This window comes from Aulonocara stuartgranti (assembly GCF_965226115.1).
Source record: "Aulonocara stuartgranti genome assembly, chromosome: 15".
In the NCBI taxonomy this organism is placed as follows: domain Eukaryota; kingdom Metazoa; phylum Chordata; class Actinopteri; order Cichliformes; family Cichlidae; genus Aulonocara; species Aulonocara stuartgranti.
The window spans coordinates 40,306,220-40,333,014 of record NC_138951.1 but is presented as its reverse complement, the minus strand read 5'-3'; the positions used below and the strand labels follow the sequence as shown (position 1 = coordinate 40,333,014).

General features: G+C 40.1%; 1 protein-coding gene across 14 annotated transcripts in view; it reads right to left on the bottom strand.

Moving 5' to 3' along the window:
- Nucleotides 1-26,795, bottom strand: part of adgrl2a (adhesion G protein-coupled receptor L2a) — a 94,618-nt gene that overhangs the window by 41,293 nt on the left and 26,530 nt on the right. For 8 of the 14 annotated variants that reach the window (XM_082506886.1, XM_082506887.1, XM_082506888.1 and 5 more), the window contains exons 3-4: nt 15,978-16,191; nt 2,636-2,745 (exon numbers count right to left, since the gene is read on the bottom strand). In XM_082506886.1, coding sequence (XP_082363012.1) covers nt 2,636-2,745; nt 15,978-16,191 — 324 coding nt within the window. Of the gene's footprint in view, nt 1-1,049; nt 1,110-2,635; nt 2,746-15,977; nt 16,192-26,795 lie in introns of all 14 variants that reach the window. The other 6 variants (XM_082506883.1, XM_082506882.1, XM_082506889.1 and 3 more) reach the window with 1 other exon arrangement.

Sequence of the window (26,795 nt, the reverse complement as noted above, 5' to 3'; positions counted from 1 at the left end):
ACTCAAGAAAAAGGAAGGGGTGGGAGGTGTGAGGGGGCTAAACAAAGCCATCAAAGAGGACTCGATGCTCATGCTGTATTTTTTATCCTATTTTTCCTGTTCTGGCCAACACTGTCACTCGGAGCTGAGGGGTTTACCTGTACTAACAGGTGATGAAAATGAAAATATTAGCAATGAGGCCTGCTTATGCCAACTGGCACGACTCTGCAGTTTTACAAGTAAGAATAGAGAAGGAATCATCCTCTTTTTTTCCCACCGATTCGAAATTGCTTGCATAGAACAATCTTAATAAAGAAACATCGAGGCTTTTATGTTGCCTGATTCAAGCAATTACTGGAGCCAATTCAAAGGGTGACTCAGTGCCAGGTGAAGACAAAATTTACATCCTTGGCTGGAATATGAAGCTAATGCTACTAATGAGGGCAGTTCATGACAAGAACCAAATTATAAAGCCAAAGGAGAAAAATGGTTGGAATGTAGGTAAGTCATTGCACACGCTGCTTGCACAGAAGTGTAATTATGCAAAGACTTGGAAAATAGACCGAATGGATTAAATACATTCAGCTGGTGAGAAAAAAAACAACATTTTAAGTCTTCTGTTGTGTAACTGCTACTTGTGTTTCTTGGGGACAGTGAGATTTTGAGGGGTGGTAGTTAACCGGGCTAAACGAGGACACTGTCTTTGGTCCCCTTGCTGATCAGCTTAATGGGGATTTCAAGTGTTCTTTTGAAAAACATCTACTCAAGTCTGCAAATCCGGGGGTTCCTAAGCTTCTGGACTGCTGAAATGTTGTTAATCATGAACCTTTCTATTTGGCATATGATCTATTCAATCTGCATTAGTCTGACTCTACAAAATGAGATGCATGGATTAATATTATTTTTTTGCTGACGGCTGAGGAGACAGAGGATTGGTTACAGGAGAACAACAAAACAGGCAACTTTCCTATAAATCAAAGTCTATCACTGTTTACAGTAGGGGTTGAATAGGAAAGGCTGGACTGGGCTTGTGTGGACTGAATCAGACTGGGAGAACACTATACACTTACCAGGGCAGTTGCGATAGGATACATTCTGTGTTCTTGGTCCTATTCTGGTTGGGCATGGACCTTGAGAAGCAAAAAGATGGGGCTACAGACATGCATGTTTGAAACTGTTTAGAGTGAGGACTTGTTTTTATTTTCATTGGTTAGACAGACTTTTCTAGGGCTGAGAGTCCTTGGTCAGAAGTTTATTTTTCACCACCACACTAGCAGCCTAGACTGTTTCCTCTGCGAGATGTGAAGGCAAAAGACAATCATAATAGCGGGTGGACACGAGTGCACCTTGAGGTTAATCCTACTATTAAAGTTTGCGGCATCACAGCAAGACGTAGAATCAATACGTTGCTTGACTATAAGGTGAGCTCCCCCTAGCCTCTCTAACCCCCCCAAAAAAGAAAGAAGGTAGCAGTTGAGTGCAGTCTGAGGTAGGACCTCCAGGATTCGTCTTTCCTCAGTAAGTTGGACTCGAATGCCCATTACTGCTTATTCCATGTTTAATTACAGGTCCTCAAAGCCTCAGAGAGGTTAACCTTTAAGTTGTAATGAGTTTCACCATCTAATGATGTTCACTAATGCATTCCAATTCAACACTAAGGGGAACAGCTTAAGCAGGTTTACTGGTAATGAGCAGCGTTGAACAGATGTGTTAAGGAGAAACAGAATACAGGTGTTTTATTTCGATTTCTATTTCATTTCTGTTTTGAGCTGAATCAAGACTGCAACACATCCAAAGACATCAGAGTGCAAAATACTCATTTGGATCTACAAGAGCTGCCAAATACTATTGTCCCATCACCCCAACTCTAATTATTTCAGTTCCACCTGATTAGTGATTCTGGCAATTCATCTAAATCTTTGTCATTAATCAGTTTGTAAAGGTTACACGGGGGAATTTCCTTCACGAATTGCAAATGAACATGGCAGCTTAAAGGACAAAGGAGAATTTTAATACAAAGGGCAATCTAAAGATTGTTTGGAAGCTGAATGGCAATGAATATTTTAACACCAGAGGAACAGACAAAATGTTAACGCTATCTCTTTACATGAAATATTAGCTTGTTGACTTATGAGTGGAGCTATTTTGTTCTGTTACATAATGAAACATCTGCTAACATATTTCAACACCTGTTGTGCGAATGTATATTAAGCCATCAAGGTGAGCTGTGCTTATGCCTGATAGACTTCTCCGTACAAGACTTGAGTAATGAAACACTGTCTTGCTATTAAGGAGAGTCAGCATGACTTCCTCTGCCCTCCCTCTAGTCTGCTACCTCATAACCAGGCTTGTCGATCTGCTGGAAACACAGTGAGCACATCAATAATAAGGGCTGTGTGGAAGAGGACCAAAGGGTTTTACAGGTCATATTTCATGAAAAGTTCACAGTGACACAGATGGAAGAAGAGAAGGAGAAATATGGTGTTGGAAGGTGTTGCAGACAAAGAAAGGAGACTGTCTGGAAGAAATGGGACAGAATATGGTACAACAGGAGGAGAGACAGAGGGCAAGGAGGAAGGGGGGAAACGATGGGGAAGGGGTGTCGGGAGAGAGAAAAGGGAGAGTTTACAATTCATGACAGAAGGGCCATACTTACTGTAGGGAACACACTCATACTGGACCTCCAGGTATTTGTAGGTCCCTGGGCAGGGGTCGGGGAAGACATCTGAACCCGTGATTACAATGCACTGGGTCCGATTGTTGCATCTGACGAGAGAAAACACAGGAAAGAAACATTCACTGCTTTGTTCAAATTCATCCAGTCTCAAGCAAACTCGGCAACTGAAGGAAATCCCAGAAAGTTGACTGTGTTCATCTGGATGTAGTGTTCTCAGTTTGACAGGGACAGAATCAGCTGTCTGGGATTTCCTTCCCTGGGTGATTAAGCGTGTATCGAGACAAACCGAAGGACATAAAAGCATAAATATTAAAGCGCTGTGTGCCGGTTCTTTTCAACGGCTCTTAACTCATGTTCAGGCTGGGAAATATTCAAATTCTATCAACAAAGAAATAAAAAGAGTAACGCTCAGCAAGATGTAGCCATGCTATTGAATCTGCGAGCACTAAAGATATGACCAGTTCCAGTGCTTTTCACTCTGTACATGCCTGTTGGATCTTTGCCATCAGGTTCATATAAAAGAGGTCTTTTGTGTTGTATTTCTTTTAGATAGTGGATAATCTGTCTGAATGTGTTTTTAGTCCCTTAACATAACACAGCATCACCTGTCTGGTAAAAAGCTGGTCAGCACTGAACTAAATACAGAGTTCCCCTTCGGACTCAGTACAACAGATACAGTGTGAGATATCATGCCCCGCATCACATGTCCTGGTTGAAGACATCTCTCTTTGCAGCTTTAAGGCAGATGACCTATGATAACACACGCGAGGCCCCGTCTGCACATGCACACCTTTTTATAAACACCTCTAGCTAGCGACAGCTTGTTAGCCGTGCTGTCTGCCAACTTGAAGTCATCTGAACTCCTCTGTTGTTGTTAATAGAGTGCAGTTTGGAGGGAGTTGTCATCATGCTTAAATTCAAACTAACTTCTGCATGTGTTGTGGTTTGTTAAATGTCAAGCTGCTTGCATGCAGTTGAAACTTTGTGGGAGGAAAAAAAAAAGCAACAAATTATTCTAACACTGTCAGATGCAGCCAAAAAAAATGTAAAAACTAAACGGTGGGTAAATAAAATTAACAATACAATGATCAACTTTACAGTCCTTGCATTGCATCGCTGGTATGTGTCAAAGTCAATATCCATGACACACACCAGCAATGCAATGCACGGACTGACTTTGACACGTACCAGACATAAGACGTTGTTAGGATGTCACCATAGCAACAGAACTCCCTTAGAAAAAATGTGCTAAATCACACCGTAAAATTGCTCCGTCGCAGCTCGAGGAACATGACAACGACCCTCGGGGATCATTGGACCACAGAAGTCCCCGGTAACGGGGAACATGCTTACTTAATAACAACTGTTTTTTGATTGGATTCATCTTGTCTAATTACCTAATATGTGTCTGTCAGGTTTAAATAGCTGTGGGTGTTTTGTGAACGGATGCCAAATGCTATCATTTTGCTGTAAAGCATATTTACCATACCATACCATACCAACTTTATTTCTAAAGCACTTTAACATAAAACCAGGGTTTCACAAAGTGCTGTACATGTTAATAGCATACGTAAAGAAAATTAAAATGAGATACGATAAAATAAATAGATACAATAAATTAAAACATGTTAAAACAAATTGAGTCAACCCCTCTAATCAATGCCAAAGGCTTCAGCGAATAAATATGTTTTAAGAAGACTTTTAAATTCAGAGACAGAAGAGGCCTGCCTAACATGCAAGGGCAGATCATTCCACAACTTTGGAGCAGCTACAGCAAAAGCATTTATACCTATGGGTATAAATAAAGTCACCTTGAATGCTCCGTAATGGCTCTGGGAACATGACCCATGGGAGCAGCACTGCCTTCATATCCTCCAGACCCCAATCCAGTGCACCACAACAAGCCCAATCCAAGGACGTCCCATTCTAGAACCCCCGGGATCCTAAGACCCGGATCCCGCAGGGTAGCCCTGTGATTCCATTTTGTTTTGTTAGCAGAAGAGGGAACCGCACATTATGTGGCACTAGTTTTAATGTTGCAGCTGACTGTGGCTCACTGTAAATACAGTACTGGACTACTGCACAGGAACCTCATGTGATCTTTACCCCCCACACTGGTCTTTGGTGGGGTGAGTTTTGCACAGGATAAACAGTCTCTGTGTGTTTCACTCAAATGTCCTGACTTATTGATTGAGCTTCCTCTGAATGGGCCTACATGCTGAGTAGCTTTATGAGGCACCCAAAATGCCATCAAAGGTCTCATTAATAATAACTGCAGCATCTGAAATTGCAGATCCCACAAGACCAGACAATATGAAATGTGTCATTTCTTAAAAATAAGAATAATAATATTAGATATCTTGTTTATAATTTCAACAGCCCTTACAGTAGTGTCAGAAGTACATTTCAGTCACTGCCTTTAACATCTGGAGAGGATCTTTTGAGGTTCAGGGAGTTGTAGGAGACCACCATCTCGCTACAATGAAATCATGATAATGACATCAATACCCTGAGCTAGCCGTCTTTGCTTCCAAGGGGACTTGAAATTCTATTGGCAATGTGAGGAGCCGGATCGATAACCCTGTTCTGCTGATTTAGCAGAGACCAGAGATAATATTTGTTTCTTCTTATCACAGACCAGTGCGCCCATTTACAGCAGATCATTGGAAAATGTATTACTGGTTGCACTGTATTGTGCTTTGGGTTTTGCTTTTGTTTTGGGCTGGAGACGTAATCGCTGCTCTGTGTCCAAATGTTATTAATATATTATTAGGTATCTCAGTGGAACAGAGTTGGTTACTGTTGAGGGGCACAGTGATGAATTGACGTGAGGGCTGGACACTGGTGCCGCTTTAGTTTTTGCTTAAAAACAAACCTACAGAGTTTTAGCTGAGTATCAGGAATGCATGCAGGGCGCTGGGACTGAGATTTACAACACACAACTGTGTCCAGAACAAAGTCGGAACAACAGAAGGGAACATAATTAGACATCGCTCATTCATGTTCCTCTGCATTTCTACAAATCATGCTGACTGAAAGAGTTCATAAATGTTCATAAATGTTTTTGATAGAGAACACCTTCTTATTTTGACTGAGAAGCACAAATGGGGGTTTTTTTCCTTCTTTTTCCTTTTGGCAATTTTAATACAGCACATTTTATTACAGAGCAAATCAGCATAAACACACATTTGTTTCCACATCTGTGTGCATCTGTGTTTAGTGCAGATTTCAAGGGGCATTTCACTTTATTAATGACCTCCGTGAGTGATAACAGATGAAAATATCAGCATATTATAGTTGTATTTATGGAAATGAATGACTGTTTTGAAATTAAAACATGCACTTCATGCTGGGACTATAATACGCTGCTTGTTTTTGTGGCTAATATTTCTCGAGTCTGTAGCAGTTTCCATATATTATATGGTCACTTTGATGATTGTTTTTCCTTTGCTCATGCATAAGCATCTCATGCAGGAGCAATATAAATCACCGTGCTTTATCTATCAGATACCAACGAGACTGGGAAATGAATGCATACTTTATGTTACGGGTATGAAAAAGAATTAATTCAAAAATAAAATTTGTGACACTAATGAGACACCGGCCTGCCATCATCACTCAGGCAAATGCGTGAAACGACAGGACATAAACACAAAAAATTCTCATATTTCTCATGAAACAATGTTGACATAAGTGTTGATGGCTCTTTCTGATATATTGCCCTAATTTTAGAGCAGCGGAGCAGGGGGCTCCCTCGTCTGTGGGATTGTGTGACTGTGATGCCTGTCTCCTCAGTGAAACCTCAGGCATCCCCTGAGACCAATTGAGAAAAAAAAAAAAAACCCTAATGACTTGTGCTGTGCGTAGTTCTAACCCTCATTTTGAGAGAGAGCATGTAATAGAAATTCCTCCCATAAAAAAGTTCAGCATTTTGGATTTGGTAGGGCGCAGGTCTCAAAGTGCACACTAATTAAATGCATGTACAGTATGATCTTTTACTACTCTTAGGCTATATAGTAATTAATCATGTACATAATGATTATTAAGTCAAAGGAAGCATTCCTCCGCTTTCTTTGAGATTTTGAAACTTTCTATGACTATCTTGATTGCTCAGCAGGATTTCACTGAAGCAAAAGTGAAGAGACTACCAATTTATGTTTTAGCTTTTAAAAAGACTTAAAGAAGTTAATAGTAAATATACTATTTCGGAGGCAAAATTATAATTATTATTATTACTCATTTTTGGGGGTTGTTTGTTCCTGCTGTGCCTATACAGACGAGTGTATGTGATGCAGTCATATTTTAGGAAACTTTTACATCAAACATAGGTTGGCTGAGAATAAGTAAGTACATAATTAAATTAGTAAGTAAGTAATTAGTAAATAATACATTTCAAAGTGTATAAAAGACTGAAGAGATAAAAAGTCTTAGAGGTCACAGACTCCAATAAAAACTAGCTCTTTCTCTTCCTCTTCAGGGTGTTGCTCACAGATACTTTGAATGGGAAAATATCTAGAATATATACACATATATCTAAATTTGTTCCAGAATGAATGAATGAATACATTTCAAAGCAAAGCCAAGTCTGAAGAGATAAAAGAAGTAGAGGTCAGAAGCTCAAATCAAAAGGTTATATCTTTCTCTACTTATTTGTGGTATTTTCTTACAAATAATTTGAATTTGAAAATGTCTCGAAAATATGTATTTAAATTAGTCTCAGAATGTAAAATCAGATCACCAATTTTCTTGACGTAAAACTAAAGCGACTGCAGGAGAGAGCATGATTCTGCTTTGATTGCCTCCATTTCTCCCACCGGCCTTTTAATCACACTGAAGTGTTCCAAATGTAATCCCATCACATCTCTGACCTTTTGGGAGAGGCAGACATCAGTACAATTAGAGTGTGCTGCTTGGATTTCATGTAAATCTCTTTTAAATATGAGCTCCGTCTCAGGGCAGTGGGAAAGAACGCAATAAGATACCAACAAGGTGAACTGCTAGTACTCGCTGATACCATGTATCCACCATATTTAACCTTTTGCTATGACATCATAAAGCATGTCAGAGGAATGATGGGCCTTGAGGATAATATGTTCATTTAATAATAAATCATGATAACATACAAAAACAAACATAGTGGGAGGTCTACAGCCTTCTGAAATCCTAACATGCCTGTTTTTTATAACTGTGTTATTTTAATAAACTATGCTTTGTATCATGTCAAGCTTTCAGTTTATACGTTTATATTCCAGTTTTACTTTTATGACAAATATGTGGAAATATACTGCATAATTAGAAATTTGGGGATTTGGTCGTCACACATTTCATCATCAGATTAATCACAACCACAAAATTCAAATTCAAATTCAAATTTTATTTGTCACACACACACAACCATACACAGTATGACATGGGGGTGAAACCACGAGGTAATACCGAAGATAAACCTTTAAATATTTAATAATAATAAAAGAAACTACAAAAAATGTGTATTTAGACTGTGTGTGAGTGAAGAAATTTGCTTTAAAAGAGAGAAAAATAGATGACCGGAGAAAAAGCCCTGAAGTGTTGAAATATTTTAATTATATTCAATTTTGAATCAGAACAATTGCAAACTGATTTAAAGGAAAACGAAACTAAATTAAAAACTTTTAAAGCAGTGTAGAAAGTAAATCTTTTATTACCATTTTTGCATGTGTCACATCAAGTGCCGGTCACGTGACTGGTTTATTTTAGACTACCGGTAAGATGTCCCTTAATTGCTTAATCTCAGATCATTTTGCACCCACTTCTCGATTTTCTATCCTTCAACTCACTGAAAGCCAAAGCAGCTATTTGTAATTCATAATAAAAAAAAATAAAAAATACAGTAGCACCAGCAGCAGTAGCAAAACAATCGCTGTGTAACTGGAGGAGAAAAGCGACATGAGTGAGGGGAGCACATTACAGAAAAAGGCACAATCTACTTCCTGGTGCTCCCAGTTTGAATTTCAATCAAATTAGCATCTCTTAAACTCAAAGTGACCCGTCTAGCTCCATTTCATCTGAAATGCTGATGAGGTTCATGGCACAATTATCAAGGCAGACATCTCTCTCAAGAGGCAAGCCTGTTGATAGCAGACAGGCCATTGAAAAATTAAATCATTTCCAAGGCCAGAGAATAGCGCACACACACACACACATACACACACACACACACACACACACACACACACACACGTGTGTACAGTATAGTCTTTATAAGTATAACCAGCTCCAGTATCAGTATATATAGACCAGTTTATAAGGGGGTGGCCCAATAATGCTGCAGGAAATAGGTTGTTAGAAATTAACCATTAGCATCGCTTTCAACTCACAATCCAGCCCAATATCCAGGTGAGACATCCCAGAAACTTATAATTACTGTCATATGCTTGTGCCATATTTATGGAGCTCACCCGGGAGATTCCAGGCTCTTAAAGAGTCAGGGGGAAGGCTGTCTGACTCACATCCATCCATCTATTGATTTTTAAACCAGAAAAGGTATATCGCCATGCCACTCAAGTCAATAGAAATACTACGGTGACATTCTGCTGGTCAAAATGTGACCTTTACAAGATGACACGACGCGAAGCTAGAACACCCAAGTACAAAGACAACAATTCAGGAAAGCTTCAGAAACAACAATATGAATGTTCTCCTTTGGCCAAATATGAGATCTCAGTGCAGCTCTGACTTCTAGTAAATGAAAGGAATTTAACTGTGTTCATTCTCAAGCTTGATCAGTTTTGTAAAGAAGAGATGGGAACTCAAAGCTTTACTAAAAAGGAAAAGCTGCTGCTTCTTTTGTCGTTGAATTTCAAACTGATACCCAGGAAAATAATACATTTTTAATATAACAGGGGATCATATTTTATATATATAAAAATTACAAACAATATAAAAGAATATTTCTGTGACAAAACTGTTTTTAAGTTCTCTGACATCGTGCAAAAAAAAAAAAATCCAGTTAATATAACTGGAAGTATGACTGTGTGACCGATACTTTAAGATTTTGTTTGCAGAGCAAAATCACAAAAAAACTTCAACATTTTTAGATTTTCTGAGGTAGCGTTGGGCTTCTGGTGACTTCTGTTATTGATCGAATGCAGTCGGTAAGGTAGGCTGCTTCTGTTTCTGTCTAGTTTTAATAGACTTTTTTCAGCTCCAACCTTCAGAAGGATGATTGTACTTTTTACACACAAATAATTGTGTCATCCCGTCATACTGATATAATTTGCTACCCACTCCCAACACTAATGTTATCATTTTAATATTAGCCATAGTTACGATCCACCACCTTGATGATAACTTCACAGACCGCTAGTGTGGCTGTTTTTAATGTGTGTGCAGGTCATAACTGTTTAATACTTCGGAGCTTTCCTGACTGCTTAAAATTCCTCCTAGAGAGTAGTTCAGTGTTTCTGTGTTAATTGTTTTTTTGTTTTTTTACAGAAGTGTTATTGTGTTAATGATCAAATTTATCTGAAAAACTGGAAACATTTCCAAACTGTAAGAAAATATATCAATTTAAAAACTCTGGTGAATCTAAGTGCATATCATATGTACTTTAGTACTATTAATATCAACAGTAGTAGGCCTCACTTGCTGCATTGCCCAGATTCTCCAATACATACTCCAGACTTCATACGTGGGAAACCAGCGTGCTGCCCCACCCGTCTAACATGATGTGACACGTGTGTTGGTAAATCTATTTCTCTACTTACATTTCATGTAATTCAACACTGGTATTAGCAGTTGTTAGCCTAATGAGGTGACTGTTCCTACCCTTAATTTTTCGAGTGGAGAGCAGTTTCATGCCTCATGAACTTTTGAACATCCCTGTGAAACGTCCAAGCGGAATCTGGATCTTTATGAAATCTTAATCGGCTGCGCTTTAAATAAACACTAACGTCGTACATACAGAGAGGAAGAACAAGGCGCTGTGCTGTCAGGCGGCAACAATGGAGCTCCTCGGAGAGCCTCGCGAGCCGCCCCTGACATTGATATAAATAGTGTAAGCGGCATCATTTGTTCTCCAGAACTGCTTCACATTCATTGACAACAACTTCAAAGATGCAGCTAATTGCATGTTAATGTTTTTACAACATGTTATATTTGTAAAAACCTGCTGCATTTAATATGTCATTATGAAATATAACATTTCAAATACACGGTTGTTGACTGGTAATAATAATAATTGTCACGATAATTATTAATAATAATCAACTCATGCTGTCCCCTAATCCTGCTGATGAATTTAATCTTCTCTGTTAGAGACGTATCTGCACTGATCATTTTCATCAATGATACGCTCTTTAAAAAAAAAAAACCATGATGCACAGACACCAATCATGTTATGTTACAGCAATCAATGACCTTGTTATCTAATACTTACAGTGAACCTCATTAGTCAAAGAGAAATCAATAGATGTAAGCTGCTCATATTGTATATCCTTTTTTTTTTTTAGATGATCAGTCGAGGTGCTTCACTGTCATGTTTTCTTATTCCTTGAACTGTGATGGAGACTGATGGACAGATTTAGATCAGTAACATCTAAGCACCAGATGGTTGTTGCATGCACAAGTAAACGCACTACAAAATAATATTCAAATGCACCTAAATTACAGTTTTAATTTAGTAGATGTTATCTGTGTGGCGAGAATGTGTTTGTAGTCATTATCATTATCATCAGCGTAGATGAGGAAATGTAATCATTAACAACTAAAATCCTGAAAAGAAAGAAAAAAAAACACATCACTGAATATTATTACCAATGAATTAATTATTTCAAACTGTACTGCCATGCAGTTTCACATCTGCTGGGGAGGTGTCCACATGAAAAATTCCTGTACAGATTATCACCCACTTGAGTCGACTAATTGCTTGCAGCTGAATGTTCTAATTGAGCCACAACAGTCCTAAGGCTATTTTCATAAAATCATTGTGCTCATGAATATAATATGCCAGCTAGATATAAAAACAACTTGGAGTGCCAACAGGATCTATCAAACTCAGTGAAGCCTCAATCCAATTCTCCACACTTCGGGGCCACATCAATTTCGGATGTTTAAAAGTGAACACAGTTTTCCACACACGAGTACTAATGTGATTTCCCCCCACACACTTAAATTAGTAGACCAGAGTAATTATGGCAACAAATATTTTTGATTCTCGAATCCCTTTATTGATGTAGGCTGTACAGTAGGAAATACTATTTTCCTGTTTTTTTTCCACATACAGTGTGTGTGCAGGGGAGTGTTCAACAAAGGGACCGTTTTCAGCTGAGCTAGCCTCGGAGTTTAGACTCGGGGAGGAACCGAGGGCTCAGACTAGGGGTGGGTTTTTATAATCGATTTATTGATTAAAATCGATTCTGGCTTGGATAATGTAAAATCGATTCATTAAAATCCTGAATCGATTTTTTAATATAAATTTATTTTGCCCGAAATGCCAGAATCTCAGGTGAAATCTCACAAAATTTCAACAGCCACCAAACGGCTAAGACAGTAAATGAGAGCAGGAACACGGATTCTGCACAAAGACTTAAACACACAGCGCGACCCGCGGATCAGAATCAGTTAGATGTCGCCTTTCTCACAGTCGGGGCTGAAAGCCGACAGCTCGCTGATTCTGATCTGTCGGCGGGTCTGCGCTTTGTGTTTTTCCGGCCTTTTATGTGCTGATTCTAAAGCTGTTAGTTTGATGTCTCTCTAAACAATATTGACCGAACCAGCAGCAAAAGAAGATCCAAACTATGCTTCACATAAACATCGTCATGAATTCAGTGTACTTTTACTGCTATGCTTCGACCACGATGCACAGCTGCCCCCCCCCCCCCCCCTCTCTGTACTTCAAGAACAGTTTCCCGTCTAAAAATCTGTTTTCTTCATTATTCGATACTTCCGACGCTTTTTTTTTTTCGTTTTATATACTTCCAAAAAGAAAACCTAATTTCTGCCGTTCAATACTGAACAAACATAAACTAAAATTATGCAAAATGCAAAACGTTTAGTCGTGTCTCTAATAAAACCGCTGTAACTTCAGAGGTAATGTTCATGTGTTGATTAATGGTTTTCTTTCATTTTTGATGTACTGCAGAATATTTTTATAAAATCCCAGGCCAGGAAAATCACCTTCATGTTTTTCTGTGTTTTATCCTCAGCTACTTTGACACAAAGGCATCTGCTGTGATGCTCACACCTTTGATAAAGTCTTGCGTGTGTCAGCTTCCTTTTTATAGATACAAAAATATGTAAATGTACTGATCTGAATTATAATATTTCTGACTGTCAAAATTTCCCAGATTCAAATCGAATTGAATCGAATCGAATTAAATCGAATCGTGGATCGAATCGATTCGGGACCTTGTGAATTGGAATTGAATCGATTCTAGAAATCAGTGACGATACCCAGCCCTAGCTCAGACCTCATGCCAATGAAACAAACACTGCATTCCAAACAGGCAAAACAATCACCACGTTCCTTTTTCCCCCATTTGAAGATAATTATTTTTGGCAGCAGGGGCAATCTTTCATTACATTTGCTTCCTATTTCAGTCTATTGCTGTAAATAAACGGGCAGGAGAAAAAGAATGTGTAATTAGTCCCATATGCAGTCTTGGACATTTGTCAAGCTGTCCTTGAATCTATTTTCATGTCGGTGAACTCCTTTTGCTTTTTATGATACTGACTACATAAAAACTCCAATCCACGCTTTCCACTCGTATAAATAATGACTCACTCATCTGTTCTCACATTTCCATGGTGATCTCAAAAGAACTTTATGTGTTTTGTCAGACGTTGTTCTTGTAAAGTACCTGTTTTGTGGATTTTGAACTTGTGTCCCTCGCAGAGACCTCTTTTATGACAGTTCTCTCTCGCTCTCTTTGAACACTACAGCATCGACATCACGGTGCTAAAAACACATTTAAAACAACATCTGAAGTTCAGCCTCTGGCACTCTCAGGATGTGAGGAATGAACCCCAGTCCTACAGACATCAGTGTCTGAACTGGAGACACTGGTAGAGAGCGTTTTTGGGATTTGTTGTCAGCCTCCTGCTGGGTCGGTATTTGTGCTTCAGTTTACTGTTTACTGTTGTGTACGAGCGAGGCTGAGGCCAGCGTAATACATATGGCCACATGCGGAGAGAAGGCAGCCTGCAGCCTTTCAGGACAGACAATGTGAGTCAGCTATCTGACTTCATCAAATAGGACTTGACAATAACCCCCCTGAATACAAGGGCTCTACTTTTTTATTTCATTATTTTTTTTATTTCCCAAGGCGGCGTGCCAGAGTTGCTGACGCTCTCATACCGTCCAATATCTCTCTCTGTGGCAGTCATATGTCATTCCATCCTGTGCACTTTGGCTCCGATGGCATCCCTGTGTGACAACTGGTCTCGTGTATTAGGTCTCATGTATGCAGCGTTCCTGCTTGAGCCAAGTTTGCAAGTGTGTGTGCGCGTCAGCGAACGTGTCGATAGCTTTGCATCTAATGACAGCTACAGAGATGGTTTCAAGCTTGCATTGTGGTGTTCATTTATTCAACTGTCCATTAGCAACCTTTGTTTCCATGAGAGCGTTGTGAAGGAAACTGAACATTTTTCTATAAATGCAAATAATAACTAAATGAAAATGTGCAAGGCTCACAAAAACATGCTTATTTTTTCAATGTAAAGCTGTATTCATTTGCTTACAGTCTGTGATGAGTAGTATCATCTCATTTTATCTGACTTCTTGGACAGAAATACATTTATGAGCTAAATTCCTTGAGAAATGTCCTTTTATCCCTGGTGACATAACGCGGTCAGAGTTACGTAATAATAAGATGAACTGGAATTACTGACTTGGTCTGCAGTGTTAGCATTGTGACACTGCAAATAATGAATAATCTGCAAAATTGGAATTAAATCTTTTTAGTGTTTGTTGTCTCATAAAAGCCTAAAATTCAGATTGGACTAAAGGCTGAAGTCAGACTGGTAATGAACTCGTCTCACTGTATTGTTGGTGTGTTAGTGTTTGTTATAGCACCTCAGCAAACCTGCAATATGAAAAAAGTGCATATCATTAAAATGCATATGTTATGCGTTTCACGTTGACTTTTTAAAGCCCCGGCTCAAAACAGCTTTGGTGCGTGTTGCCTTTCGTTTCCTTAGAAACATTAACGACTGCCCTCAGATGTTCTCGTGTTCTTCTAGTATTGCAGATAAATGAACAGGAGTGGAGAAACTTCTCTCCCTCATACCACAGCGCTGTTGTTCTTGGAACTGCAAAATAGTTAACACGTGACTTTATGCCATTAGACTTTGGCAGTTGGTGGTGAATTGACAAATGCAAAACTTAGTGAGTTGAGTTGTATATTTCATCTTAAAAGTGTCAACCCCAAATTTTGTGGTCTGAATGGAAAACTCAATTCAGATACATGTGCAATAGGGTCAGCTGCAGAAAAATAACTGTATCCATGCACTTTTCATTGAGTGCATTTATTCAATTCTGACACAATTTTTTGGTGCCAATCTAAAGCAATACTGGGTGCCAAAGTTAACACTATCAACCAGAGTGCGAATATCAGCTATGGAGCATCTTTGAATCGTGCTAACAGCCTGCTCTTAAACTTACCAGAAGGAATTTACACATGAGATCAGTATGATTTAGGAAGTTTAGGAAATTCAGACAGTAGAAGTAGAACATTTAGAAAAGTAATACACATTATACTGTAGAAATACTCTTCATCATAATCAATATTTATCATGTACATTTTTTTCATTTTTATTTATTTTTAAATATTTATTTATTTTATCACATAAATGCAGATATTAAATGTATGTATATAAGAGCAGAAATGACAATGGGCAGCAGTTTGGATGGGAAGCTTTGTTACTGCACTCTGTGACTTTGGCTGTGTTTCTGTTTTAATCTGCTCTCTCTGGGCTGTTTGCCCAAATTGATTTAAAATTCCAAGTTCTGATGAAATTTTTAATTCTCTTCTCCTCGGTTTCGGCTGTCTCAGTAGTGCAATCTTATTACACACTCATATTCCGTTTTTCTGTTTTTATGCAACTGACAGCAACACTGTTATTGTTCTGGGTGACTTTTACTCCAAAGCCGAGGGATACGGAGGGTTTTTGTCCTCAACACAGGATGCCAACAGGGGCAACCATGCAAAATGAACAACAGCGGACCACGACAAAGAAAATGTTATCATGCTTATCAATCATTTCACTTCTGTGACAGCGGAAAATACCTTTAGATTTATTAGTTATTATTACTGTTATTATTTGGAGGTGTCTGCAGTGTTACCTTTGTGACATGATCTTGTAGGCGTCTGGAAGATAGCAGTTTATGTTCTCCATCTGGAAAGGGTCGGCATCGCAGATCTTGTCGTCCGTTCGGCCATAGTTGGCACTTTCGATCATAATGACATCACTTCCTGGACACCGCAAATCAATGGGGTAACCCTCACAAGACAGCTCTCTCCGCACTAAACCAAATGGCAGGGCAGCTCGACTAAACCCTGAGGGAGAAGAGAAGGAGAAGGAGCTCTATCAATGCGGATCGAAGCATGGAACTACAGCGACTTAGAGGAAGAGGGAGGCAGGAGACAAAAGAGATCAGAGGTGGATATACACAAAGGAAGCATCTTCAAACATCGCTTTCTCTTATTTTATTCAGAAGATGTAACTTTTCATCAATATAAATAAGAAATCTAAAGAGTAAAAGCCCAGACTAGACTGCAACTCTGACATACATCTGTATGCCGAGTGAACATTTCAGATCTAAACCGCACCAGGGAGCTAATAGTGTTAGTATGTCATCCACGTGCCTTAACTGCTACTAAAAAAAAGAGAAATCAATATTTGTCATTAAAGTCTAGTTTGTCAGCTTAAATGTCTGGAGCCTTGTTTCCCCCTGTGACCATCTACATAAGCATGCCGACACAAGAACAACCTTTAGAGGCTGATGTCACGTTAACATAAACAATTAAATAAATACATTTTTAACCATCTGTTTTCTTCTCTGCTGTTGTCGCGTGTTTCACTTCAATACGGGGCCTGACTGACACTGCAGAGTCTATCACTGGAGACTTGCGGTTTACTTGCAATGCTCATTTTTCTATCCAAAATGAAAAAGAACAACAAGCATGACAACATGAGTGTAATTTAATCCACTTTCCAGTGCTGACAATCGAAGGCAAGGCTATTGGGAGGCTGAAAAAAAGGTTTATGAATGTGAGTGTGTTCAGTGTGTGTGTGTGTGTGTCGGGGAGGGGGAGGGGGGAGGAAAAATAGAAAAGAAATCAATATTGTGGCTCGGCGAATACGAACAATGCCAAAAGCCATATTTAAACTAAAAGTGAACTACCTGCATAAACTATAGCGCTCTACATACTGCGTGTCTTTTTGGCGAGAGCAGCTTCCTGCAGCTATGTCATGTCAGATATCAAAGAAACCTGGCGCGGAGCTAAAAATGATTTTCAGATGCTTCTCTGCAGACTCTGAATCACGGCTGAATAAAAACTACAGTTTCAGTCACCTTTATAGTGCTTTAAACATCGCTGTTAATGCAACTTGGTTGATGGCTTTGTTTCCGAAGAACGCGTTTCCTTAATGAGCTTTATTCACAGTTGCAAAAGAAAATAAAGCACGCCGCCGCCGCCGCCACTTCTAATGCACTAATTCGTTTGGCTCCTGGACAAGTCCGGGCGATCCATATGTGCAGTTGTTTGGAATTATGAAGCACTTTATTACTTCATGAGGCATTGTGTGACATGGCATTGTGGCAGCTGTTTACTTAAAGCCACCGAGTAAATTGGTCAAGAAAGGCTAAGTTCATTGTACCCTGCTGAATGATTCATCAATTAATTACCAAAACAATTATCTTAGTGTGATTTAAAGGCAAAGCTACAGTGGCAGGGGATTAGCATTCTGCTTTTTCTGCTTTGCCTCGTAATGCTCCTGTGGTATTTTACAAAGTAAGATAAATGTCAGCTTGTATTGCCAGATCCACCGTTTGTGAGCCAATCAGGTGAAAGGCCTGTTTCTGAAGGTGCTCGGTGAGGAGCTCGGGGTAAACAAAGGATATATCTGTATGGATGAGGGCAGCTGCCCTGGCCTATCACTAAAAGACTTTTATTTGTTTGGGAGCATAAAATCATCAGGGAAGGATCTTTTTTCCTCCACTTGCACTTTTTGACAGCAAACTTTCTCATGTGACCAATAGACATGAAAAAGTAAAGGCTTTCAAATATGATAGGTTGCGGCTGTATTTCATTTTTGCAGCCCCTTTCTCTCTCGAGTCAAAAAGAACGCTTAAGGTGATAAACAATATATCAGAGATGTTGGCTTGAGAGAAAAAACCCCTGAAACACAGCATGTTAAGAACAGGACTTGACAGCCAATCTTGAGTTCGTGTCAATGTACTCCAGCTTTGTCAAAAGACTGAAATATGATGTGTAGTAACTACAAGAGCCTATGTAAAACATCACTCAAACCCGTATCGCAATTTTACGCTTAAATCATGTCACAAAAGTGGTGGATGTGTAATGGAAACTCATCTATTGCTTTTCCGTCAGCTGTTGTCACATCAAATGAAGAATTGACAGCTTTCACTTTTTTCTGCATATGAGGAATAAAAATCATTTTAAAACGTGATTTCAATAACTGAAGCTAACACATTTTTGCTACCCTGCCTTAATATAAAGGTGACCGGGCAGCAGATCAGCGTGACTGGGTGGGAGACGGTAAACTTGGCCAAGTGTTCTGCTTTTTTGGCCATGTGTAAGACCTCCGAGTTTGATCTCCAAATCCACAGCCAAACCCACTGATGCTCTGCGTTTCTGGATCACTGTTAAAACACTTAAATCACTCTGCCTTTACAATCTTCTGGTTTTTTATGATTTAGAGCTGATGCAGTCTCTGCGCTTAAGTAGGAAAACAGCGGCCGGAGCAACGAGGAGATAAATGTAGGCTCAAGAGTACCGTACGACTTCTACAAAAACACGCTGTGAAATTATTTTCTTGTTCATATTACTGGTTCTCAGACAAAATTGCTGTCCTCTAAACTCATTTCATTCACCAGCTGGGCTTGTGCATCATGAACCAAAAGCAGCATCGTAAACAACCTCAAAAAGCCTCTCAATTGATTAGGCCTGAGGCTGATTTTTTTCCCTCGCTCTGGTGTCAGATGGTATTTTTAGTTCATGGGGAGATGGGTGACAAAGATAAATCAATATGGGGGGACAAACAATAGTTCTGTAAACAAATGTCAATGGAATAGATGGGTGTCCTTATTTCTCAATTAAGTTAGTAATGTTGTACTGTTTGTACAAGTATTTCATTTCATTTATTCAGTTTTGGATGAGATCCTCAGAAAATCTGTCCTCCTCACATACGCATTTGTCACTGTTTCACTTAAATAAGTATTGACCAAGATCAGCCCCACAAAAAATCATTTCTCTGCTATGCTGGGAGACTAAAATGTGCACTTTAAATAATGTTTTCTTAGGTTCTTTTCTACTGTATAATAGAGGCTTTGTGCCACTCCTGAAAATAAATCCTCTTTGTCTGTTTTCATATAGATAGTATGAAGAAACCAAAACACCATCGATCACACGTCGCAATTACACGAGAATAATATGATCACACTGAATCTAACATAAACAAATCCAATGCTTACTGTCTCACTTAACTAAATGATTTCATTATTCAAATGAGCCAGAAAAGTAATCATTATTTTGCTCATGGGGCCATTAGCATAACTATTCAGCGAATGCATGATATGAAAATTATTTACTTTCCATACGGTGACAGTAAAACATGTCAAGAATATCAATACGCGGCGGATGCTAAAATATTGACGACGTAAACCATCTATTTTGGTTTTCCTGCGCACTCTTGCTGATGTTCTAAAAACCCATCCAAACAGAGCTCAGCAGTTAATTGGGGGAGCTGAGGGCACTTGTTGCTATATTATGTTTCAGGAGCCTCTTTACCTCGGAGCTTTCTACAAAGAGGCTGCTGAGCAGACAAAATGGCGCCACCCAAGTGTACGCTGATGGTTCACAGACAGAAAAACATAATCACAAGTCTGCGCCTGGAAAGAGTTTTTAGACGTGCTCGTTTTCTCGTGTCTTTTCCGAGCTATGCGGCCACGTGCTCATAAAAGAAGCCCGGCTGCCCCATCGTCACTGATAGCACGCACTTCAGAGATCTTAAAATACGAGATGCTATTTTACTCGCTTTGATGTGCTTTCACTTTAAGATAGTGCACGATGTATACAAGCTCTTAAAATATAGATTTATATCAATCAAACACGAAGAAGGAGAATTTTTGAAGCATTCTCGCCATTAATTAAACAGCAGGGGGTGAAAGTTTAAGACATAGACAAAAAAAAAGATATAATATGGAAAGCTCAGTCCTGTCACCATGGCAACATGATGGGAGCAGAGACATTATTGGCCAGGCCCTTATCGTGGCCCTGTTGACACTTTCTAATCAGAAATTCTGGTCAGCCGTCAGCCCCACCACCACGACCACAAGAAGACCAGTCCGGCTCATCGCCATCGGCTGTCACGGAGCAGAGCGAGGATTACTGACATCATCCTCCCGTAAAGCATTCAGTCAGGGCTCTGTCTTTAATGTGATGCAATTCGACAGTAAACCTTAAAAATGTCGTGCATTTCCCAGTCAACAAGTGAACATTATAAAACATCTGTTTGCTTTAAAAGAAATCTGAGCACTTAACCTTTTGACATGTGCTTGTAAACGCTGTAAATGGTGTTGGAACATGCTAGTAATTGACTCTGATTGGTGCATAGCACCTCTATTTCCATGGGTTATAGCACTTTATTAAGCCAGTGACAAGCCTCTATTTAAGGCTTTCCACTCTGGCTTTTATTACCCAGACTAACCTTTGCGATGACTTTAAGCACGTACAAAAGCTGAGGCTGAAGAACTGTGAGAAACCTCCCATATGTAAGGGCGGCCGATTAAGCGCCGTCTCGTTGCCGTAATGTTTTAATTCATTTTTCTCACAGATGAGCCAAATCAATCGGAAAGTGACCATCTGTTAGGATATGAGTGTCACTGAAGCAGAGGTAATGACGAAAATGTCTTCCTATTTCACAGAAATGAGGAGACATTAGGGTCTTTTTCAGCCATGTAGAGACTGTGTAGTCTCATCAAGCCGGATAACAGACATAAAGAACATGCAGTCAAAACGGCTGCATTTAATCAGAACACCAAACTTACTATCTTTCTATGAAATAGTTTTTTTTCAGTATTTCTTTGCTCCAACCGTAATGCATAATTGAGAGTAGTCTGCTTTTCATCACAGCTATATTGCATCCAGCAAATGGTTTTTAAATCAAAATGACTCTCTGCAACTCCAGTTATACTTTTTCCAGAGTTAGTCCAGGGGCTAGGCAGAGGCTGATCAAAAGGTCTATTCAGTCATCATTGTGCTCCGAGCACAAAAGAGGACTCGAGATTATTTTGATGTCACACCAGATAATTTTTCTGTCGAGAGCCAATGAGAAGTGTGACGGGGACGCTCCCGATGCTTGTCGTCTGCCGTTAACGCAGCCCTTTGATTTTCCTCGCTGCTCTGATGAGAGCTAAACAGCTGCTTGTAAATGAGCTAGCTTCGCTGCTCGGCCAGCCATTATTCTGCACTCCTGAGCCGACAAGGTCGCTTGCTGGGGGGATTTTGGGTGAAAGGAAAGTGTGGCCTATAGCATTAGCTTGGAGCCACAGGAACCACAGCTTGAGTCCCCCAGGTTCCGGCACCCCCGAGCCCCCTCCCTTTTTCCTTCGAGTCTGCGAAGGAAAAGAAACCTTTAAGTCAAAACTCTTCCCACAGTGCTGATTCTATAATCCAGAGATATCCTTTACAACAGCATGTATTCTTAAGAAGTCAGGTCCATGCAGGGGAGGAGAAGAAAGAAAATATTGCATATATCCTGCAAACAGCAGGATATGGTCGACTGCAGACTCTGTGTGGCCATTGTAAAGAAGAATTGCACGGGCTCGACAGATATTAACGTTCTTTGGAATTCCTTCATATTAACTTTAGCTTATTTTGTAGCTAACAGCAAACAGCAGTTACACGTGCAGACGTTTCATCTGTAATTCAGCCCAAAACATCTGTATATAATTAAGGTGTTTGAAATTCTATATATATGCAGAATATAATTTAGTCTTTAAAACCTACTCGCACATAGAGAGGGAGACAGGATCAGAGAAAGATATTGGGAGAAGAACAAGAGGCAAAGAGCAGCAGGAGAATGAGCATTCCAACCTCATTTGTATTCTCCACCATCCAGTTCACTCCAGTTCATTTACATCTCTGCTACTTCCATAGCAACAGCAGGGGGGCTATCAGGAGCATCTTTGATATAGGTACATGACTCTGAAAAAGATCTTGTCATTTTCCTCTGAATAGGTACTGTGAGAAAAAAACTCATTTTCCATCCTTTTGGTTTGGGTGGGCCTCCTTAAACAGGATTTTAACCTGTCACAGACTCCCCCCCACCCCCCGTTTAGTTTTTTCCTCCAACCAGCACCTGTAGACATATGTCTGCACTAGAAATACCATCATTGCATAGGAAGGAAATATAATCCTGTGGAAACCAAGCACCCGAGCAGGGTCCGAGTATTTATTGTATTTTCTTTCTGATCCGTAAGAGTTTGAACAAATGCATCGAGTCTTAATGCCAGACAGAATCAGAATGCACAACAACGGCAGGAAAACACAACCTCATCAAGTTCCATGTGCACTTGTATGTAAATCAACCTTTAGGCCTAATTAAGCTCTATGGGGCTCATCAAGGTCATAAATCCCATTTTTTCATAAAGCATTATTGACTTCACATTATCTGCACATGTCGGCTGACTGCACTCGCACAAGCACACAGTGTCATCTCACTGTCTAATATCGGATAGCCCTGAGGCCAGGCAGTGTGTGTGCGTTGCTGTGTGTGTTTGTATTTGTGGGAGAGAGAAATGGGGAGTGCTTTTTAGGTCACACACAAAAAAGCAAGGACATCTTCCGGTAATGAAATGGCTGCGATGACCATCAAATAGTAAATTTTGTTTCATGGTCCCTAACAAATGGTCACTGCCAGACTTGAATTTTAAATCGCTATACATTTAGAGATTATCAACGAGAGGTCAAGGCTTCTCGCCTCGTGTTATCACGGTGTGATACCCGGCACAGTGTGGAGGCTTTACTGCAAGGATCCAAAAGGTAAAATATTCCAAATCGTGACACAGCTTCAGTTGTTTTAGCAAAGTAAACTGATTATTATTTAACTTTAAAGTGAACATGCTGCATGCTTTGTTTGATTAGCAGTGTCCTGATCCCACGAGTCGTCCTAAAGAGCTTGATGTGGGGCAGTCCCTGTTAGGGCTGCGTGGCACAGTCATAATTCTGTGATCATGAGTATTTAACGTGACGGCTCACTGACTTCTGTGGCATTTGCTCAAACTCTGCTAACTCTCTGAATCCAAACAGCTGAATACACCAGAAATAAACCTCCAGTAGCCACCAAGCACGTTTAAAGGTGGGAGCAAAGAGTATCGGTGTAAAGGAAAAGAGGGAGCTGAATTTTTTAAAAGTGCACAAACCCAGAACGTGAGCGTGAGGCTCACAGCAACACAATATTTGCTTTGTCTAGACTATCTAGTTCCAATAAATGTTAAGTAAAAATCTGATTACCAGCCCCTCCAAACAAGAGGAAAGCATCTTAGTGACAGCAGGTCTGTCAGAACACTGAAAATATTTAGCATGTTTTTAAATGCGATGAGTTTTTTGCAGAACACCAGTCAGACTTGAATTGGTTTGTGTTCGTCACATCGATACCATTTTCACAGTTTCCATTACAAAGAATGTAAAAATTGGACTGAGATGCATTGGGTAGCACAGACTTCCTTCTCTGCTCCAATGAAGCGTTTGATGCTCCTCAATTCAGTAAAGAAGCATTTCCCAATGGGTCACCAGCAGTGGCAGTACACACAAATGAGAAGGATCCATCTGCTGCATGTTTGCCTTCCCAAAGTGCACTTCTTCAAGCAGGCCACAGCAGTGGTTCCTTTCCCCGAGACTCAGCCCTCATGTGTATGCATTTGTGCCACATTATTCAGCTAGTGCTTCAACTGACCCCCACCTGGCATTTAAATTCCCTGACCAACACGCTAGTCATGCCCTGATGACACGACTACTGCTCCAACTGAATTCTTTATGCAGCTCTTACTCAGACTAGACTGCAGACTTGCTGCCTTCTAGGTTCGGCAGATTGTTATGTGACAAAACACCGTTTTACTCTGATACAATGGCCTCATCCAAGGTTATGCACAACTCCAGAGTACTTATCTGACAAAGACAGAGCAACAGTTGTTTGGTTTGATTTGATTTTTTTTACTTTTTTCTTCTTCTTTTTTTAAATCATGGGACACTTATCTTAAGATTCCCTTTGGTTCAAGGATTCCAGCTCATGATTCTTGAATAGAAAGTTGAAATTGAATTTAACTCAGTTTATCAGGGATTTATTTGGCGTTATTCATTATAATCCACAGGCTAAGGCTTACCTTGATGGCCTTCCATGTTACATGTGTTTTCCCCCCCAGTGAATCATCTTACCTTTAAAAAGAAGGTCCGCACCAACATTTGTATGTGTGTGTCTGTTTGAAACTTTGACTTCTGGAATAACCTCGTCTGAATCACGTCTGATGCCCAAAATTCTCACTCCTCCATCTGTCTGCAGCCCTCACACATGTCACAGCAGGAAGTTCTCATTTAAGAGTTTCAGATGTCGCTCATGGTTATCAACCTTATTTACTGCATGCTGGCTATTTTAAATAATGGTGGTGGTACTGGCGTGTTTGGAGGGGGTTGTCTTGAAATTAAGGTACAAACCGAATATAAGGCATGGGTAACTAATATATAAATGCACCAAGAAGGGGGTTGGGGTTGAGTTGATATCACTAATTTAATTTGATAGTCCTTTATAAGATGTCTTTTATTACAGTTTTCCTTCCGCCCATCATTTACCCAAGAGTGGGGCTTAAAAGCAGGAGCCAAAGCCCCTGACGTGCAATCACACTCAGGGGTCATTCTGGCTCACAAAGTCACACGAGGTCAAGTCATAGCGTTTTTACAAGCGCATAAACGCCCTGAGCTAGCATGTGTGAAGCCTGCCAGCAACTAAACCAGCAGGTCGTGACATCTTCCTTCTAACTAAACAGCTTCTTTATTTACTGCAACCTGCTTTGGCACCATTTGGTCACGTAGCCAAGAAGCACAAAAACACAGAAGAAAGTACAAATACTAACTAGAGAGGAAAGCTGTAAGTTAACAAAGCTTCATGAAAGGGCATTCAGACTGACTTCAAAAGGTCGTGGCTCTAAATTCAGTATATTTATGGGTGTAGTTTCACCACCCCTCAAATACAGGAGCCTCTTCAGGATTTATAGCTGCTCTAAATCAGCAATGAAGAACAGGACTCCAGTAAGGGCAAGCAGGGATATATTACATGTGACTCTTGAGAGCGAACTGTAAAATCTGTGAAATCATAAGGCTCTAGATATATTACGCTCTCTTAACAGAAGCTGTCATTACATGTCCTGCAATCAGTTTTCCTTTGCATGACATTCAAACCGTACCTGCGCTTTTCTGCGAGCGCGTCTTTCGGCAGTGGCCCTCACAATGAAAATGTGATTACGTCCTCTTTAAACACCTGCAGATTGTTGCTGTTTACGTATTTCAGCTGTTGAAACGAGTCGATGGTTTCATAAACAGCAGTTCAGGACCACTTCACTGCCTTAGTTGCTCTTGTTGTTGAAATCAGAAGGTGCGGCAGAGCTAAACTGCTCGCGCTGATAAATACGTGTAATTCACCCTACGAAGGAAAACGGCAAAGAGCACACAGTTAAATCCATTCATGAGGATTTCCTCCATCTCTGATTTTGCAGAAGGAGCTGAAAAGCGAACATGGACACGCTGCGACCCATGTGACCTAAACTCTGCAGTTTAATCACCTTAATATTCCACATCATTACAGCAAAAGAAAAAAAACCGACATTTGCCTTTTGACCAGCTGAGCTAGTTCATTTGTGCGGCACAAGGTGTTCACGCTGGTTCTTGTTTGAAATACTGTCGACACCGGATAATCAAAAACATTCGACTCATCCTCCCCTTGCAGACAACACTTCAGCAGTAGTCCTTGCATGAGGTCTGTCTGTAGTCCTTGATGTCCACTACACAGGCTCTAAGAGCCTGTGCTATTTCTGCCATCATGCGAGGAGGTTCAGGTCTTTTCTGAACACTTTTGTATCTGCTGGATATACCGAAACCTTTAACATCAAATCTTGCAGCTAACCCGGGTTTCAGGCACAGCAAGTAGCAAATATGGAACGCGAGGGCAAACACAGACACAACTTTTAAAACGGAGGCATATCTGTGACAAATTGAAGCCTGCTTATACCAAGATGCTCACATCTGCCACGGTCACATTAGAGACTACCAACAAAAGCACAAAACAATAAATTTTCCATGAACAACAGTCTCTGGTTATAGACCACTGCACTGGAGAGTGATAAGATAGATTTGTTTTCCCATATTTGGGATTTAGAGAAAAGACTTGATAAGGTTATCAGAACATGTTTTGTAGATTGTTTGGGATATACCCGCATGATTCTAGCAGGGCAAGAACAAAGCGAGACAAAGCATGACGGTAAAACTGAAGACAGACAGGGACATGTGGGTAAATGACTAATCTAAGGGTGCCTGAGATACGACCGAGCAGAGGGCTCGTGGGACCCGTGTGAATTCCCGTTATCCAGACAGATCAGCCTGGAGAATGATGGGACAAGGTAGGTTTCACACTAAGTCTGAGGCTCTGTCATGCTGAACCACTCTCTCAGACAGGCCTGAAACCCAATTAAAGACCATGTTAGAGGTTGAGCAACACATGAGGAAACACAGTCTTGTTGTTTTGTAGCACAGGACTGGAACACTCGTGGCTTAATTAAAGCAGTAACCGTATTTGCAACAGGAAACTCTTTGCTTCGGTTTAGAAAGAAAGAAAAAATGACCATAGAAACCTTGTGGAAATGCGTGAG